Source organism: Cariama cristata, unplaced genomic scaffold (assembly GCF_000690535.1).
Source record: "Cariama cristata isolate BGI_N322 unplaced genomic scaffold, ASM69053v1 scaffold17675, whole genome shotgun sequence".
Taxonomy (NCBI): Eukaryota; Metazoa; Chordata; class Aves; order Cariamiformes; family Cariamidae; genus Cariama; species Cariama cristata.
This window is the reverse complement of record NW_009618309.1, coordinates 1-18295: the sequence shown is the minus strand read 5'-3', so window position 1 is coordinate 18295 and position 18295 is coordinate 1. Positions and strand designations below refer to the sequence as shown.

The 18295-nt window shown below is 36.8% G+C and overlaps 1 protein-coding gene across 1 annotated transcript; it reads right to left on the bottom strand.

Moving 5' to 3' along the window:
* Positions 1–1250: 1250 nt before the first annotated feature.
* On the bottom strand, positions 1251–11666 carry LOC104162159 (cullin-5-like; the record flags this gene model as incomplete). Its single annotated transcript, XM_009700824.1, has 7 exons — positions 11563–11666; positions 9109–9208; positions 7627–7803; positions 3952–4093; positions 2736–2881; positions 2579–2659; positions 1251–1344 (listed from the first exon to the last, which is right to left on the bottom strand). Coding segments are annotated over exons 1-7 (811 nt in total), but the record flags the coding sequence as incomplete, so codon positions are not given.
* Between the last annotated feature and the right edge of the window lie 6629 nt (positions 11667–18295).

The window sequence follows — 18295 nt, the reverse complement described above, 5'->3', positions numbered from 1 at the left end:
GGGGGGCAAGATTTGAAAGAGATGCTTGAGTTCTTATATACTAAACAGAAGTATTTTGCAACCACACAGTATCATGGGGCAGACGTAGCCACAAGAAAAGAGGACTGTGTGAATACTTCAACAAGTTTCTAAAGAAAGATGCTTTGGATGCTATAGATGAACCCTTCTGAAGATCTGCATTTAAAGAAGCCTCCTGTGTTCTCCCAAAGGCTGTAACATGTACTCATAAGAAGTTTGGTGGCTTTCTAGATTTAGCTCTGGACTACTGCCAGAAATCATGCTGCTAGATGAACAGATCAGTACGACATAGTTTTGAGGTCAAATATTTTCTGAAATGCTAGCTTTAAAAGTGAGTATTTTCTACACTGTTCTAAGTCATAAAACAGTTTTCACATTTGCGTAGAAATGAAAACTTCATCTAGACATTAGTAAATATTCCCTGGCTACAGGATACCGAGACTTCAAAAAAAATAATTAACCTGTGATTTCAGCTTTTTTTTTTTTTTTTTCTTCAATTTCCCTACTTGAATTATGTCATTTTGATGGCTTATCTAGTCTGGTTCATCAGAGAGGACCAACATAAGACTTCCAAATCACACTAACCTCTCAATTTATGGCAGCAGAGTTGAAAAAACTTTTGAAAACTTTAAAAAAGCATGCAGAGCTAACTTTCAATACTCACAGTAACATACTGGCTGTAAAACCAGATGAAAAAAACTCGCAGAGATTTTGGTTACTGACCTATTGGTCCTGCACCAATAATCAGAACAATAAAAATTTCTCCCTGCTTTTCAGAAAAACAGCATTGTAAAGAGGTGCTTCACTTTTTCTCCAGAGGAAAGGGGATAGTGGGGGTGGAACAAAGGGGGAGTGTTTGCATCTGAACTATTCAAAAAGACAGACAGACACACGCAACATTTACGACAGTTGGTCAATGCGAGGAAAAGAACTTGTAGAAAAATAAAGAAAACGGAACACAAAATATTCTTTTCTTTCAAGTAAGATGAGAGCTATACAGTCATATAAATTAGGGTATTGTACACACAGATTTAAGAAGTGATATAAAAAAAATATACTAACCAATGAAGGTCATTTTTTGTGAGATAAAATTGCCCACGTGCAGTAGTATTTTATCTACGAAACCCTGCCACCATCTATTAAAAACAGTAATTTGATACATGTACAAACAAATCTATTTTTATGCAGTTAATGCTGAGTTCATCCTGCACTGTTCTTGAAGCTTCACTTACTTTCTGTTTCATTTCGTTTGATCATGCCTTGGCATTCAGCTAAAATAGTCTCTTTAAAAGATGTCACCAGGGCATTGACGCAGCACTCCATTAGCTGAAATATATTAAACACAGAATTAGCTCATTTAGCCATCTGAACACCGAAGTCTGATCTGTCTCAAGTTTGCCATGACACAAAATCTAGCCTGTTCTCAACAACTATGCTCTATAAAATAATTAATGCATTCACTGATTCATCAAAGTATGTGTAAGCTTGAATAAACTCTATACAGGAAACCATATTTCTTCAAAATGTGTAGGTTAGTTGAGTGTAGTAAACTCTCTTCCAAACCAGTAATGAGCTTAATATTTCTGTCGCCTCTTTTCTCTCAAGGGAGCCACCACTTTTGGAACACCGACTACCCTACTTAGTTTCCAAGTATACATCCAAGAGCTAAGAATAGTTCTCATTCCAGCATACCCTATTTGGACCAGGCTGGTTGGCTTGAACAAGACATTATGCTTAGATCTAGAACAGAAACTGCTCCTACGTGTCAGGATCATCTCTCTCTTGTCAACCTCTTTATACCGGTTACAATTTATAGCTGTGCAAAATGAATGATTTACAACTTAACAAAAGACATAAAATACATTTTGATCCACTGCACAAAAATTCAGATTTAAAGGGTATTTATTTAAAACAACCTGTTTCCTGAATGAATTTCGACACAGACAATGATGAACTATTCACTGCAGTCAAATCTTCCTCCAGAATCTAAACTGTGTAAAATATTGCTCAAGACGGGGAAGGGCAAGTAAAAAAAAAGAAAAAACATCCTTTATATTAAATGGCCATATTTCAGCCTAAGAGGAAATCTAGAATAGTTTTAACGAAATTTTGTTTGTTCCTTTTGATTGCAATGAACAATAACTCTTTCAGGTATTCTAAATGAGCACTGAGAAACCCTTTACCTAATAGATTAGCCAGCTTATTTTCAAACATCATTCTCATCCACTGTTAAGCACAGGAGAAAAAGGAAAAATCATATCTGACTCAAAATGAAAGAATAAAAATCAACTTGAAAAAAACCCTGTCCTTCAGTCTGAACTTTTCATCTACATTTGCTATTAAAACATTTGTAGAAATTGTAAATTGCCAGATTGGAAACTAACACAGATTTTTGCAAGAAAAAAAATATAATACATGATTTAAAAAAACATAAACCCAACAGTTTCATATCAATCTACTGCTAACAAATAATACTGTAGCACACACAAAAATAAAAATTGCTATGTAGTAATACTATATAAATATAAAATACATCAGTTTTTCTACACATTATACTCACTGCTTCTACAGAGTTACATTCACGCCTTGTTTCTAAATATCGTAGCGCTCTTTTCTCTTCTTCTTTTAGTTTAGCATCTGCCTGTGCAAAAGTAGAACAGCAATCATTTTAAGTATTAATACTTTCAGAACATAATTACAACAGAATTTTTACTTACATATTTCATATAATTCTGTACACCATTTTGTTGTAAATAAGAAGGAGCTTGTGTTCTATAAAATCTCTCTGTTGAATCCAAATATGCCTTTTCAAAGTTATCCCGATATATCTGAAGTTTATCTTCAGGATTCGAACAAAGGTTAACTGCAAAGAGAAAGTCCAAATTTGCTCTTAAGTCTTGGAAACTTACATGGCTAATAAGAAGCAAAACTCTCTCATTAAAATGAGTCTTGTATTAAAAGGTTGCATTGAACAATTTGAAGTATCCTATAAATACACTCTGATCCCTAAAAGTAACCAAAATTGTCCAGTCCTTGCTCCAATAACGCTTAGATTAACTGTAGGGAACTGGAAAGAACTGCATACTTATCTCCAGCATTTCAGACATTCAAACATGGTAACCAGAAACACACATACAACTGCAAAATTGGAAAAAAATTAAAATAAAAAAAGCTCAGCATAATGCTTAATAAAGTGAAAACTTCTCCATCTGACTGAGCAAACAGCTTTTCTTACACACTGCTCTTAGAATCTCAATGTCTCCATTTTAGACTCTTTTTTTTGCATTGTTTTTTTCTGTTTTGCAAGAATGGAGACAGTGAGCTTACTGCAGTGCTTTGCACTATTTGGAAAAAAGTTTCTCTAAACTGTTAAAGAGAAATAAACACATAAATGAAGCCCTGAAATGGAACATGGTTTAAAAAAATTTAGCACTGGACATCTATAAAGCCATCTGAGAGACTATTGGCCACAAGTTTAATTCAACAGGCTGCAAAGCTTTGAAGAAGCAGCAGGCAATGGTAAAATGTCATAGAAGTTTCAAATACACAGATCTGTTTTGCAAAGAAGAAAAAGATCAAGAGTCTTAGATGCAGCCTGTTTAGCACTTCTTCTTCCGACTGTCTGAAGAATACGGTACTGTCTGAACAGTATGAAAAGGAGCATGGACAGAAAGTTGTATCTGCAACCCTAAAAGGTCAAAAAGTAGTTTGCTATTTGAAAACACTGAGTTTGCAGTAACTGATGCATAGCTAAACTACTTAGAAGTTCAAGATTTTAAACAGAATTTAATTTGTATCAACAACAACAACAAAATCAATACAAAATGCTGAGATAATTATTCCAACCCTATCACCACAATTGTCAACTCTGTACGATGAAAATTCATTTACTAAAGTGAGAAGGCAACAGAGATCGGTCTGTGCAAGACATACCATATGATTCTCGAACTCCAATAACGAGCTGAGAGTCAAAAGCTTCTCCTAGTCTTTCAGCATGAACTAGCTTCATTGCACTGTCCTGAAGTCTGTTTTTTATATTTGAAAATATGGATTCATTCCACGTATCGAGCATGAGCTGTGTATCAAGAAGAAAAAAAAATAATCCTGTCAGAAAGGTACATGCAGACCTACATTTGTGCAAAAGAAACACAAGAGATTAGAAACAGAAATCAAGCAATCTATAATGTAATTTTCAGGTTATATACAGCAGTTCAACTACCTTGATCTTGCTCTGAATTTGTTATAGAAGTAATATTCAGCTTATATTCTAAACTTACTTTATGTGACTGGACAGCTAGGGGAATCAGTATTTGATTCACATATTAATTCCATAATTCTGTATTATTTTTACAGTTCTCAGTCAACTTACTTTTTCAGCAATGCAATGTGTCAGGAGTTGCAATATTAGGGGGTACTTCTGAGCCAAACACCCAAACATAGTTCACTATTTGGCAGGCTCAGTCTTAAACAAACCCAAAAACTCAATTAACAACACAGTTATGTAAAAAAACAGACGACTGATGTTTTTGAATTGCATTGAAAGTTCAATATGCAAGTAATGCATATGTAATTTATAAAAAACTCCAAACCTCATCTAAGCACTGCCAAGTTTTAAAATTAGTTATGGAGGTTCCTAACAAAATCCTCATCACTCAAAGGGTCCCTTCATATTCCACTGTGTGATTTTTTTTTTTTTTTTTTTTTTGGTGATTGCTACTCACACTGCTGCAAATGTATTGCATTACACCTGATCACCAGACCCAATGTGCTGCAGCTGCGCAACACAGAAAGCTCCTGGCCAGCCCAAGCCATACTTATGGTCACCTCAGCTCCACCAGCTGTCTAGCAGCTAAATGTTTGTTAAAAATCTTAACTTGCTTTAAAATTCAAGTTAATGTGGTCTGTTGTGTTTTTTTTTTTTTTGCCCTTAGACCTTGGATCTGCCTCTTCCTACGTGCCACTGAATATCTAATGAAATTATGCCAAAGTTTAAAAGATAATTTTTGTTTTTTCTATGCAACTCATGCCATTTCACTGCTTTAGAAGAAAGCTCAAACTTACAGTACCTTCAAACTTGACAGTAACTGCTATGAATGTAATTTAAACATGCCAATTGTCAGTCTACACTGGCAGTGGAAGGCAGGTTGGAATCATAAAATTTAACAGTTCAAATTTGACCTTATGATTGTGAATAAGCTCACTAAAAATGAGCTTAGAACAACTTGACACAGTTGTACGGCAAAGTTAACAGTAAAGATTAGATCGTCTTGTTCCATTTTTGCTTTGAAAGCTTTAGCTTTTAACACAGCAAGCACCTAATAAAAGTCAGACGTCCTTTCAAGGGAGATAAGTTCACCATCCTTTATTCTTAACCTCTCCGTAACTGTATCTCAATTTCGGCTACATTTCCATTTCTGACAATGAAGTCATATGTGTTGGAAGGGAATTATTGTTCAAAACACTGCAACATTCTTAGAAGCAAAGCTTTATTTGACTACACTTCTTCAATTACTTTTTTCACTATTTTAACATTACCAATATGCGTATTATGGTTGCGCTGTACAATTACAGAATTGCTCTACAAGAGCTGAAATGAGTAAAAACTGGAGAAGAAAACAGTGAGAGAATGTCAAGCAACCTGGCAGGCACATTAAACAGCTTTTGCCACGGTCAAACTCCTTTTAGACATCACGGATAAGGAAGTTCTACAGAGGAATTTGAAGGAAAACACACGTATCATTATGGGTGACTATACGAAAAACTTCTCAAGCATGGGTCTCAAGGAAGTGTTTCCAAAGCGCTTTTTAGAAAACTACAGAGAATGATGCCAGAAACAGGAAGTGACCTTCAGCAGTGAGTATGAAATAATAAGATAGGTTGGAGACTCTGCGATGTCCCAGTCATGAGATAGTCCTAACTGGACTGCATATGAGAGGTAAGACACATCTCCATTAGCTTCAATCCTGAACAAAATCTGAATTGTTAGACACCAGTTCTTTCTCCCAGTTTCACAGAATCACAGAATCGATTTGGTTGGAAGAGACCTCTGGGATCATCGAGTCCAACCTTTGCCCTCAGACCCCCATGTCAACCAGACCATGGCACTAAGGGCCACCTCCAGTCTTTTCTTAAACCCCTCCAGGGATGGTGACTCCACCACCTCCCTGGGCAGCCCATCCCAATGCCTAACGACCCTTTCTGTGAAGAAATGCCTCCTCATTTCTAGCCTGAACTTCCCCTGGTGCAGTTACAGACTATGTCCTCTTGTCCTTCCAGGAGTTCCCTGGGAGAATAGGCCAACCCCCACCTTGCTACCCCCTCCTTTCAGGTCGTTGTAGAGAGCGATCAGGTCTCCCCTCAGCCTCCTCTTCTCCAGGCTAAACACCCCCAGCTCCCTCAGCCGCTCCTCATAAGACTTACCCTCCAGACCCTTCACCAGCTTCTCCTCACTACTTTCTCCACTCCACATTGTTTTTCCTTTCATTTTTTAGTTCTCCTGCCTTCCGCATACAGCAGTTAAGAGTTCAAGTTTGCCTAATAAGATCACATGCTTTCTCCAACAAACAATGAAAACAAAAAAGATAAATGGAGGTGGTGATTCCTCTCTTTGCTGCTGTTCTCTCTTCCTTTTCTTCAGGGGGTGTAGAGGATCAGATGTCAAAATGGGAGGGCGAAGAAAAAAAACCTTGCCCAAAGTAATGCATTTGAACTATTTTGATCTTCCCATCCTGGAGACAGGGGGACAGTTAAAATGATCTTCAGTACCAAATGAAAGATTGCTAAAGAAATTTCATTTCCCCACAGATACTTTCTGCAATGAAAAGGGATAATGAATGATGTTAAACCGAAGGACTTAACATTTTACAACTGATATGCTCCATTTTTCTCATAATAAAAGACTAAAGCAATTTCAAGGACCATTATTCATGGGATTCAGAACACTGGGCACTCCATACTCAAAACCCTAGACTTTCTTTAACTGACACGAAACAGTTAAAAAAAAAAAAATAATCATATTTACGAGATTCTACACATCCCATCTTTTCATTGATATGACTGACAGTTTGGAGGAAAAAGGGGAAATTAGATCAATAGCCATATTTAACTTGAGATGACAGTATTTAACTGGTCATTTATAAAAATGCAGAGATGTGCCCCAGTTAAGATCTTGGCCTAGGCAAATAAACTAGGAGAAGAAAAACTACTCACTTATGTATACAAGGACACTTGCTACTCAACAAGTATAGAAACAGTAAGTGAATTTACAACTGCCTCCCATCCCAGGATTCAAGTCATAATTACAAGAAACAAACAAAAACCCAAACAAACCCAAAGCCCAACAAAGAAGTGCTTTAATCACCTGAACAAAACTGTTAATAGCCAAAGTAAAACTGGAGAAACAGAGTGAAATTATTGTGGAGGGGAAAAAAACAAAGTTGCAGGGTTGTTCTGATCCTCACAGTAAAGCAATGATTGTATTGTTGTATTACATGATTGTTGTGTTACACGATTGGTGCAATTTCATCTTCAGCTACAGAACCTCTTCTGTACTGTTCATTACAGTAGGCAGAACAGTGTGCAACAAAACTCTTAATACCGATCACTTACCTTTCGAACAATGCTGTCTTCTACGCTGGACTTCTTGTTGCTGCCCTGCTTGCCCATTAAAGTAATCTCTAATTGACAAAACGGCTTGGGCAAAATATCACACTGTGTGAAGAACTTGCGCCACTCCACTATATAGGCTTTTAGTAAAGCTGTATCATCTTGATGACTCAGCACTCTCTGGAGGAAGGGTGGAGAACAGGAGGTAACTTACAAACAATTTTCTGCACAAAATACAGACTGACTTTGCATAAACTGAAAATAACTTCCCATATAAAATGCAAATATTCAGATATATCAGAAGAAAGTCTACATATTTAAGTACCATTTAGTTTAGGGCATGGCATATGGACCATTTCTAAAGGGTAAAGAAAGGTAATAGCAAACAAGCAGTCAGTACATTTAAATTTTCCAAATTAACAATTTTTTTTTCTTTTAAGCCATCTGCAAATCAAAAATATCAAAACCTTTGGTCCAAAGGCATGTACTGGTACAACCGTACCTAAAAATAAATACACCTGTAAGGACTATGGTATATTCTATACAGTGAAAAGTTTAATTCAATGGCATCTACCAACCTTTCCTTACACCCAGACAGCTAGTTAGCATGCATATTTTATTAATGCCTGGAAACCCCAACTACACTGTAGAATGGCTGTCATAATGCCTAAAAAGATGCCCTTCAAACAACAGCCAACACAGAACACATCAAAGGCCCTGCTTCAGCATAGCATTTATGCATGTGAGCAAGCACCCTGATGCAACTGAAAAATCAACGTTTATATGCCTGGCTATACAAAAGCCTATACAAGAAACTATTTTTCTTTAAGCAATGGCTTAGTGCTGTAAATCTCTTCACTGAGAAAGATTTTTATAGACTTTTATTTTCTCCTTTCCAAACCTTTGTCATGGGATTTTTTTTGATTTTTTTTTTTAATCTCACAACTACCCCCTCTTTTAAATCCCTTATTACAGAAAACATTTCTTGCTATACATTTTACAAACACAAAAATTTCCTTTGAATCTATGCCTTACATACAGCTTATTTTAAAGCCATCCATGAACATGTCAGCATAGCACTAAAGCTAGACAAAAAGTACTTTTTTTCCAGACAGTAATTTCTTATAGAAAATTTTGCCTCAAGAAGTTTTCAAGGGGAAGAAGATTCCGTAACTACTGTTGGATAAACAAAAATAATGCTGCGTTTTGTTTGCTTTTTTTTTTTTGTTTTTTTTTTTTTTTTTAATATAACACAAAAATCACTGCCCACCACAGTTTCAGGACTGTGAGAAAACAATGAGCCAAGGCAAATGCTCAAGGCTAAGTCTTCTTTTTGTCAATAGATGTTCATGGGGCAATTATGATCTCCAAAACAGCACAGAATTTCAAACAAAAAAGCAATGCATTTTGATCCAATGAAAGTCAGAAATATTTGGTTATTCTTCTAACAATACAAATAGAAGTTAAGAAACGTTAAAAACTTACTGCTTGTGCCTGTTTAATAAAATCAAGGATGTCTTCCTTCAGAGCCTGGTGGATTTTTGCTGGACCTTTATCATCCCACAAGCAAACTGCATGTACATCTCTAGAAAACAATTTATCCAGCTTTTAGTAACAGCTACTAAAAGTTAAATGCTGTAATGTATGAGGCTTAAACAGTCATAGTTTAAGTACATCTAAGAAATTAATACATTTTTTATGTATCATTCTCAAACAATACATGGTTAGATCTCAGTGGCACATGCAAGAAAACACGTTTGGAAAAGAGACTGAACCTGTAAGAAAGTCTTGGAAGCAAGTAACAGCAACCTAACTATGAAAAGGCTACGGTCAAGAAGGAGATGCAGAAGCCAATTCTGCTTTCAGTATCTATTCAATAATCCTTATTGCATTAAGGACAATTTTTAAAGCTTCTCTTTAACAAAGACAGAAATCACTTGCCAGTAGAAGCATTACTACTCAGCCCATATTATTCTAAAATACTGTGATTAACATGCAGCCTTCACTCACAGTTTCACAATCCAAGCACTACAACATCCTCATGCTACAAAGGAAAGAGACCTTCCTTGTGAGAAATTTGAGCTTAGGGGCATGAGGTAATTTAAAAGACATTTTACCCAGTTTAGTAAGATAACTTAAACACTTCATGACAGTGGCAGCATTTTAAAGTGGAACCCTACTGTAGAAAAGCTACCAAACAGCATTGTAAAGCAAAATTCTATTAATGAGTTTTAATCAACATTCAAATAAATTCCTGTTTCTCCTAGCTGACAGCCCAGCAAGTGTAACTTAATTCCTATTTTCTTTCCATACTAAAGACTAAATAAAGCAAGTTACACTCCTAACCATACGTCATACCTAATGTGGCCTAGCAAGCCTTTTTTTGACTCAGTACCTTCCTCTGGTTCTTCTTCCTCCTTTCAATACGGCAGCTACATCTTTGCAGGAAAGCAACTACATAATGTAAAGGTATGATTTTGTTCCTATTAAATCAATACAGTTCTTTCAATACAAAAGCATCTTTTTTAGTTTAACTGAAAAGACAAAACTTACAAGATAAAAAGTTCCTTTGACACAGATCAAAGGTGCTGGCCCAGGATTTACAGAGGTCTGCCTAACTTGTGAGACTTACGCAACTTCCACATGCAGAAAAGGTGTTACTGTATTTAAAATGCCTCTTAAAATTCCAGACAGCAGTGAAAAAAGCAATACTGGATAATTGTACTCTTAAGGGCAGGTAAGAGACACGTATAGATTTTGAAACTTTATTAAAAAGCTTAACAAAAAACACTGTCCAAAAATATAAACCTAAAAGAGTGGGATCCTTTCCTTCAATATCCTTAATTTAGCCACAAAGTTACTTAAGTTCTATTCAATAATTCAGCTACAAGAAAAATACTAAACGGAAAATTTCAAAACCAATGGAGGATTATTGAACTAGTTATTAAAAATGAAAGCAATGACTCAGAACTGAATTTGTACCTTAACTATACCACGTTTCTGGCAACTACTATAGCCGCGATATCATAAGATATTTAAACTCATTACATGATAAACTACGTCTCCTTTCGGTTGGCAGAAAAGTTGGACAGGTGCAGTAAGATGGGTGTAAAAAGAATCGCTCCACCGTCCTCATCAAAAAAAGCAATAAAGATACAAACTGCAACAAGGCGGCATTTACATAAAACACTTCTGTGACAGATTTTAAAAAGCAGAAGGAGAGACTGCAGATTTAAGCTACAACTGTATTTGAGGGAAAATAACTATGTTGAGACAAAGATTATTTTAGATATACTTTCGATACATATGTTCTAACTCACTTCCATACTGTGTTGGCAAAGGTCACACGATGTATTTTAAGAAAAAAATCACCACCTAACAGGAAGCAACTTCTGGCTTTTGGGAAGGAGGAAAATGGTAGGGTTTTTAGAAAGTATAATAATGCAAACACTGTCTGAAAAATATTGTATATATTATTCTTAGGGTATAAAACTATTCAAATTATACTAGCTAAACTGCATTACCCCGTTACTTCAGTAGCCTTCTTACGGTATTTTAGAAGAAAGCCATTCAAATCGGAATAATGTCACACTGCCTTTAAATGAACTTACTGCCAAAGCAGTAAACAACATTTTCTCTCTAATTCTAACAAAAGCTTTGTGGGCAGGTACCAAACTTGTTTACTATGACCAGCTGAAGTCAAAAGCTCTGCTGTTCTTTCTCCATCCTATTTGCAAAGATCTGAATCTCAGCAAAATTCTACTTTTGCACATTTACAGTGATGAAGGCACACTTACCACTTCATAAAACTTAAACTAATACTGTTGTTCTGTGTGTTCCCACATAGTCCTTGTCATACGTGACTTCTGGATCAGAAGTAGTACTGTAACTGTATTCCCATTATGCAGAAGGATATAAGATACTAAAAAAACTACTTACGAAAACAGATCAAACCATTGCTGTTTTGTGACAGACTCCTGACGAAGAAGTTTCAGAACGATAGGGCGCATGAAATCCCATTTGTCTTCAAACTGAAGCGAACCTTTATTCTAAATGGAACAACAAAAAATATTGTTAATAAAAGAGTTTCTTATTTAAAGTTATCTTTAAGGATTGTGGTTTCTATGGTTAATGTAAAAATACCTTCTTCTCAGAGGTGTCTCTCATAAGCTAGCATTGGAGCTACAACACCATAGCTGAACACTTTTCACAGTAATTACTATTTTTAAAATTGACAGAGCTATTATTTGTTTCTTAGAGAAGTAGATTGCGAACTTCTTCCTTTATGCACTGTTCTAGCAACAAGCTCTAGCAAGCGTTCTTCACCTGTTAATGGAGTTATACACGGACATACAAACGATACTCGGTCAGCTTCGTTGCCACAGCCCAGATACATGCAATGAAAGCCATGAGGCAGAGTTGCAAACTTGTCTTGAATAAATTGCCATTACCAAAATGGTAGCCAGGAATCAGGAGTAATACCTGTGGATACTGCCACGTACCTTTTTTCTCCACTGTGCATTTGGAATCGGCAGCAAAGAGGGAGGAAGGAAGCAGAGTAACGTAGGAGCTGTTGTATCACAGACTCCCTTCCTGTGGGTTAACTGGCCATAGGCAGTTTGACGGCCAAGACTACGGTTGGTGCAGATAAAAATTGTTCACACCATGTTGACACAATCTAATCCAAGGTGAATTTTTTCAAACTTTCAAAACACATTACGAGGAAAGCTAAAGAAATGAAGTGCTCCCATATCATTCTGATTATTCTGAAAAATCTCACTGTAGTATACAGGCTGACTTCCATTATTTAAAAAAACAAAACCAAACCTTTCAGAGAAAAACAACAGTTCTATTACATATCTTGTAATCCTATTTGGTTACAGCTCCACATTTTAAAAAGAAAAACCTGCAATTAAAAGAAATGTTGATTGAGACTTCTGTGGCAAAAAGGCTACTGGTCAAGTTATGCGCAGTGTTACGTTCCAATGCACTGCTTACTCTTGAACAGATCATTGTCTTGGCTGGTAATAGTACATTTGACACAATTCCCTTCAAATATAGCAAATCATAGAGTCTAACTACTTGAAGTGCTGACAAGGGCACTATTCTGCCACTAACATCTCTCCAGATAAACAAGCACAGGCATCACACCACATTCTCTCAACTATCTCCTTCTGATTCATTTCTGCATGGAAATTTACAATTAAATCTGTTATTTAATATTCAGAACAAGCACAGTTTGGAAACTGTATCCCCTGCTGCTCTTAAAGTGCAAAGATGTCTCATCTTCAAGTTGTAAAGATGCAACAGGCATCACAGTAACTATTTTTACAGCAACAGCACCTGGAGGCCTCACCGCATTATCAAACAATAGCGGTAGGTACTGAATCTGGGTCTTGATAAAGCTTAGAAGTCTTTCAACATGAACAAAAACCAACCAAACAAAAAACCCAGAAATTGTTTTCCAATTTAGAGAGACAGTTTTGCCTGTTCTCTTCCATTGTAAAAAAAAAAAAAAAAAAAAAAAAAATTGAATGCATAATCTTTGAAAGCAATCAACTACATGCTTCCCCTACATAGATCTGGCTCTACAATTATTCCCTAAATTTTGATGAGTTGCCCTAATCTTTCCCATTCCTGTGAAAATGCTTAGTTTCTTCTTCCAGATATTTCTGTTTCCAGTCCCTCTTCGCAGGATAATGAACTTGAAAGACCAGCCACTGAACAGTTAGAAGTTCCAGAAAATGCATTATAAAATAAGTAAAACCAGCTTCCTCTGAGTTTTCCTTTGGAGTGAAACTTCAGCCTAGAGCTCCTAAGTTTTCTGGAAGAGGTAAAAAGTCTGTTCTGCAATTCTGGAGAAATGCAATTCAGTCCTCTGCTGAAAAGAGCTGAAGATAAAAACTGAATGCTCTCTCTCTGTGAATAACACTAGTTTCACAGTAAAACATGGGGGGAGAGGGAAGTGCAAATATTAGTGTTTATACAATTTAGATTGTGATTCCCTAGTTCATGCTAAGAAGCACACATAAAACTCTCCATTTCGGTTGTAAAAACCACACGCCCACTTATAACAAACGCTTACCTACTTAAAAAGAACTCCCCAAATAAAGCTTGGCAGAAAATGCCGTTAGGGAAGTTTAGAACTTTGTTTGCTATACATAGAAATTTTTTTTTTTTTTTTACACTTCCTCCTTTATTCTTAAATTAAGCAGAAGAGGAAATAAAAGTAATGGATTAAAAATCCCACTCAACTATTCTTTAATTTCAAGAAACAGTTCAACATCTTATAGATAGATTCAGGCTCCCATGACCCTTAATCTTATGCTCTTGTACTGAAATTACAAGAAGAAAGGGTGCATAACACCGCCTACTGTGTGTCATTCACATTCGCTAATTCTACCCCTATCAGTCCATGAGAAAACCAAATTTTATAGTAGAAGAGGAGGTCAAACAGTGGTAATTCTTAGTTGTTACCAAAGTCACACATCCACCAGCGACCCAGACAACCCAAGGAACCCATTTCCCACTTTGCTGAGCCACCCACAAACCTCTGCAACTTCTGAGTGATGTTTCCTGGGTAACTTTTCTTTCTCAGCTCATTGCCTCAAACTACCGTTCCAAGGGAAGGCAAGCAGGAAGGTACGTCACAGCTTTGACAAAATAAAATTACTCCACTTATCAAATCTTCTCTGAAAATATGGATTACAATTGATAGCCATGCCCTGGCTAAGTAACTATTCTAGGAGTTTAAAATTTAAGGCTTTGAAAAATAACTCCACTTACGAAATATTTTATCTTTCAAAAGTCACTTCACTAAATTCGTTCACAGAGATTTAAAGTTCCACTTTAACATTAAACTTTACTTGAAATATATACTACTTCACACACTATATTGAAATATAGATACCACAACTTTACTCTTCAAACTTAGTTTTTCCTGTTCTTTACTTCCATGCATAAGCACCTAAACACCATACTTCAGGACAGCAGGTAAAAAACCTCCCAGACTACGTTGGTGGATATTATGAGGAATTAGTACAACCATGCAAGTGGAATTGTTCCACTACCCAGTTTTCCTGACTTGGGTATTATCACATAACACAAAATTCCTCTCATTAACTGTAAGCAAGTTTAAGAGAAGCGCAGCAGAAGCAGACGCAGAATGTGGTATAAGAGCCTCGATAAACACGGAATATAACAAGGTAAGGCAATATAACAAGACCTCCATGCTACTGTCCCTCTGAACCTTCAAATATCTATTTGGACATTCAGCTCTCTGTACTCTATATATTTCAGGCCACATACAAATTCAGTCCTGATCTCCGTCAGATGCTCTAACCAACCCTGTAAAAACCCAGCATTCTCTACATCTCATTGTACACTTCATCTACATGTGAGTAACATCCTCACCTTTACCTCTTCACCTTTTTCGAACACTATATATATTAAGGCTAGTTCAGAGAGGAATAAAGTAGGAAATACGAAGTCCTAGACTGAAATAAGCACCATATTTTATGGTGAAACTAGTCTTATTTACAAAGAGAGAGCATTCGATTTTTACCTTCAGCTGTTTTCAGCAAAGGGCTGAACTGTACTTCTCCAAAACTGCAGAACAGGCTTTTTACCTCTTCCAGAAAACTTACATGATCTACTGTGAAGTTTCACTCACACTTTTGAGGAAGCTGGTTTTACTTATTTTTGAATTGCAGCTTAAAATTCACTGTCTGATTAATCCCTGCTACTAGTAGCTCTAAAAATCAGTGAAATGATTGTGGTGAAGTTACTACACGAAGCAGAAAAGTAGCCACAGGGAAAGCTTTGCTGCGTAACTAGCGTGCAACATTGTTGATATTCTTAAGGTTATCCTAATTGGAAAGAGCCAGGAAAAAAACAGACAAACTTAAAAATACAGATCTGGAAATCTTTAAGTTGAAGAATTCAAAAACTTCAGATACATTTCCAGTTGTCAGTGTCAGGCATGAGATTAAAAAAAATTAGTTGAAACAAATGCAAAGGTAAATAATGGTTCTCATTTCACTTAAGTCTGCGGAAAATCTGCTGCCTTCTTTGCTTCTTGCCTCCTAACACAAGGCTCATGCTGCAATTCATCTTGCAAGGACAGGCTCTTGCATTTGCTGGCAGCTCCAGCAAAGCTCTACAGAAGGGTCAAGATCTGCTAGCAGGAACACAGCTACAGGTTTTCTTCGTGCTGCAATAAGCCGAGGTGCTTTCTGTTCCAGAAACTGCAGAGAAACTCATCTATCTTCACGTCACATGAGTGAATTGGTTTAGACTATCTTGTCACTGCAAAGGGAACAGGTTACAAGTCCAACACACCCCCTGAAACAAAGCTCCCCACTTTAAAAGTGCCAGAGTCACATATACGTTGAGGGAAAAAAAAAAACCCTCTAAGGGACTCACCTAGGAATGGCTGTCATCTACAGGAAAGCCACAGCCTATATGTGGGAGAGCAGTTCTGCTACAGGCAGGGTACGCACTACTTTATCATGTAATGGCCAGCTCTTACTAAGTACTTCAATATTTTCCTCATATAAAATTTGTTGTATTTCACCAGGATTCAAGATATGATCGGTCATTCTAATTTTGCATTTAAAGAAGGCTCTCTGAGAACATGCTTCTCACTAAAAAAAATAATTTACAATTAGGAAAATGCATTAGTGGAGTTTAAATGATGCCCTTTAAAATCATGACAGTCAGACAGATTTGGATTCAGCTAGTAACTGTTACTAGAATAAGAAAAGAACATTTCACTCCATTTTCTCAACTATGTAGCAAGTTGAACAAGGATGGGGGAAAACCAGAGAAAACTCTTAGTTCCTGTTTATCCTAGCAAAAACAAGGCCTATCTAAACCCAACTTAGATTTGATTATGCAGGTTTATTTGGAAAAGATATGGAAAACCTTATAGATGTTAACATCTCTCCTTCCTTACCCAAGGATTTTTACTGTGCCGAGACATTGGCTTTTTTCCCCTAAACGTTAAGCAGAAGTACATTTCACAGCCTCAAATGGCAGGAGGCACTGCCAGTCAACACTAACCTGGAATCAACAGTTTGCTTCTCTGACAGCACGCTGACAAGCAGAACTAGGAAACAAAAGACCTTATCTAATTCCAATTCCTGCATTGGTTTATTGTGCCATTATAAACAAAGTCAAACCACTGTATAATCTTTCCTTTTATAATGCAAGACTCATACTTTATTGTCTTTAGAAAACTCATTAATTAGTTATAGTTCTTAAAAACACTCCAAGTGACCAGAAGGGCCTATTTTAGAAAAGGTATCTCTCTAGCATTTGTCCTAAAACATGCTGCACATATATATCCTGTTGTCAATATAAAATATTGATGATTCAACAGCCAGGTGCAAAAATATGACTACTCAAAAGAAGGGCTTCAGTTCAGCAAGAGTCATCTCGCAGATTCAAGGCCTTTGACTCTCTTTTCACTTACTGTACACCTATTATTCTTTCAGAACTGCTGAAGTGGAATGCTGACAAATCTCATAGGCCTATGTTTCTTCTATCTACTACGAGCTATACAGCCACGTCTTGTCAAAGCACACATCGGTCTTTCCAGAGATCCTTAAACTTACAGCAAAGAGATGGACCAAAACATTAACAAGTAGATAAACTGTCTGAGCCCTGCTCTAAAACCACGCTCTTTTACAAAAAGCCCATTTCTTCTTATGGGACATTATTTTTTTCACCAGTGTTCTTGGATTCTTCAATGCTAGATTTTTATTTAAGTCTTACCTGCTTAAAAAAAAAAAATCTAACTATCCACTTAGGCATAAAAAATATAGGGAAATTAACTAAAATTCAGTTCAATTACATCTCAATTTCAAGAAAGATTTTCTTAAAATTACCTTTTTAATACTAAAACATTTCTTTTTTGGATACCAGGAAGAAACAAGGCTATCAATTATTTCTCATTTCTTCACATTGTGTCTCTCAGAGTAATACAACCAGCAGTTTCAGGCCAAATCTATACATCCAAAATAGGTCAGATTGCTAAACTGTAAGCAGCACTTCTTCAGAACCACATTTAACTGTAATACATAGTGCTGAACACATGTATATTTCTATTATCTATACAGATTTTCAATTGCTAACTGATAAAGTTAACCAGACAGCCTTGCGGAGGCCTTTCGCCCTAACTACCCTGATGTACCCGAAACACTTACTGGAGGCAGCAGTAACAGTTGTTTAAAGCAGGCCCGTCTTCCATGCGCTGGCATGGCCTCAAAGGCCACATACAGGCTTCTCCACACGCATGCCACAAATACCAGGCCAGGCAGTCCTGAGCTCAAATACGGGACTGTCACACTGAAAACTTCTGTTCGAATCTGCAGCGGCATGCAGTGACTGGCATCTGTCATCAAACGCCGGGAAAGTGCTTGAAAACATCCGACTACAAAAGCAAAGCTGCTTAATGCAAGCAAAAGGCCTCCGCTTCTTCTTTGCAGAAAAACTGGAGTTAACAAAAAAGCTGGAATACGGTGGCAACCCCACTAACGACACCTGCCCGCCGCGAAGACATTTTTTTCCAACTCTTTGTTTAGCTTAAAACTCATTTTTCCGCACACCTAGGTCTTCTCAAATAAACAAAGAGCCGACCCCGTGCCCCGTCTAACAGCACGACGCAAGG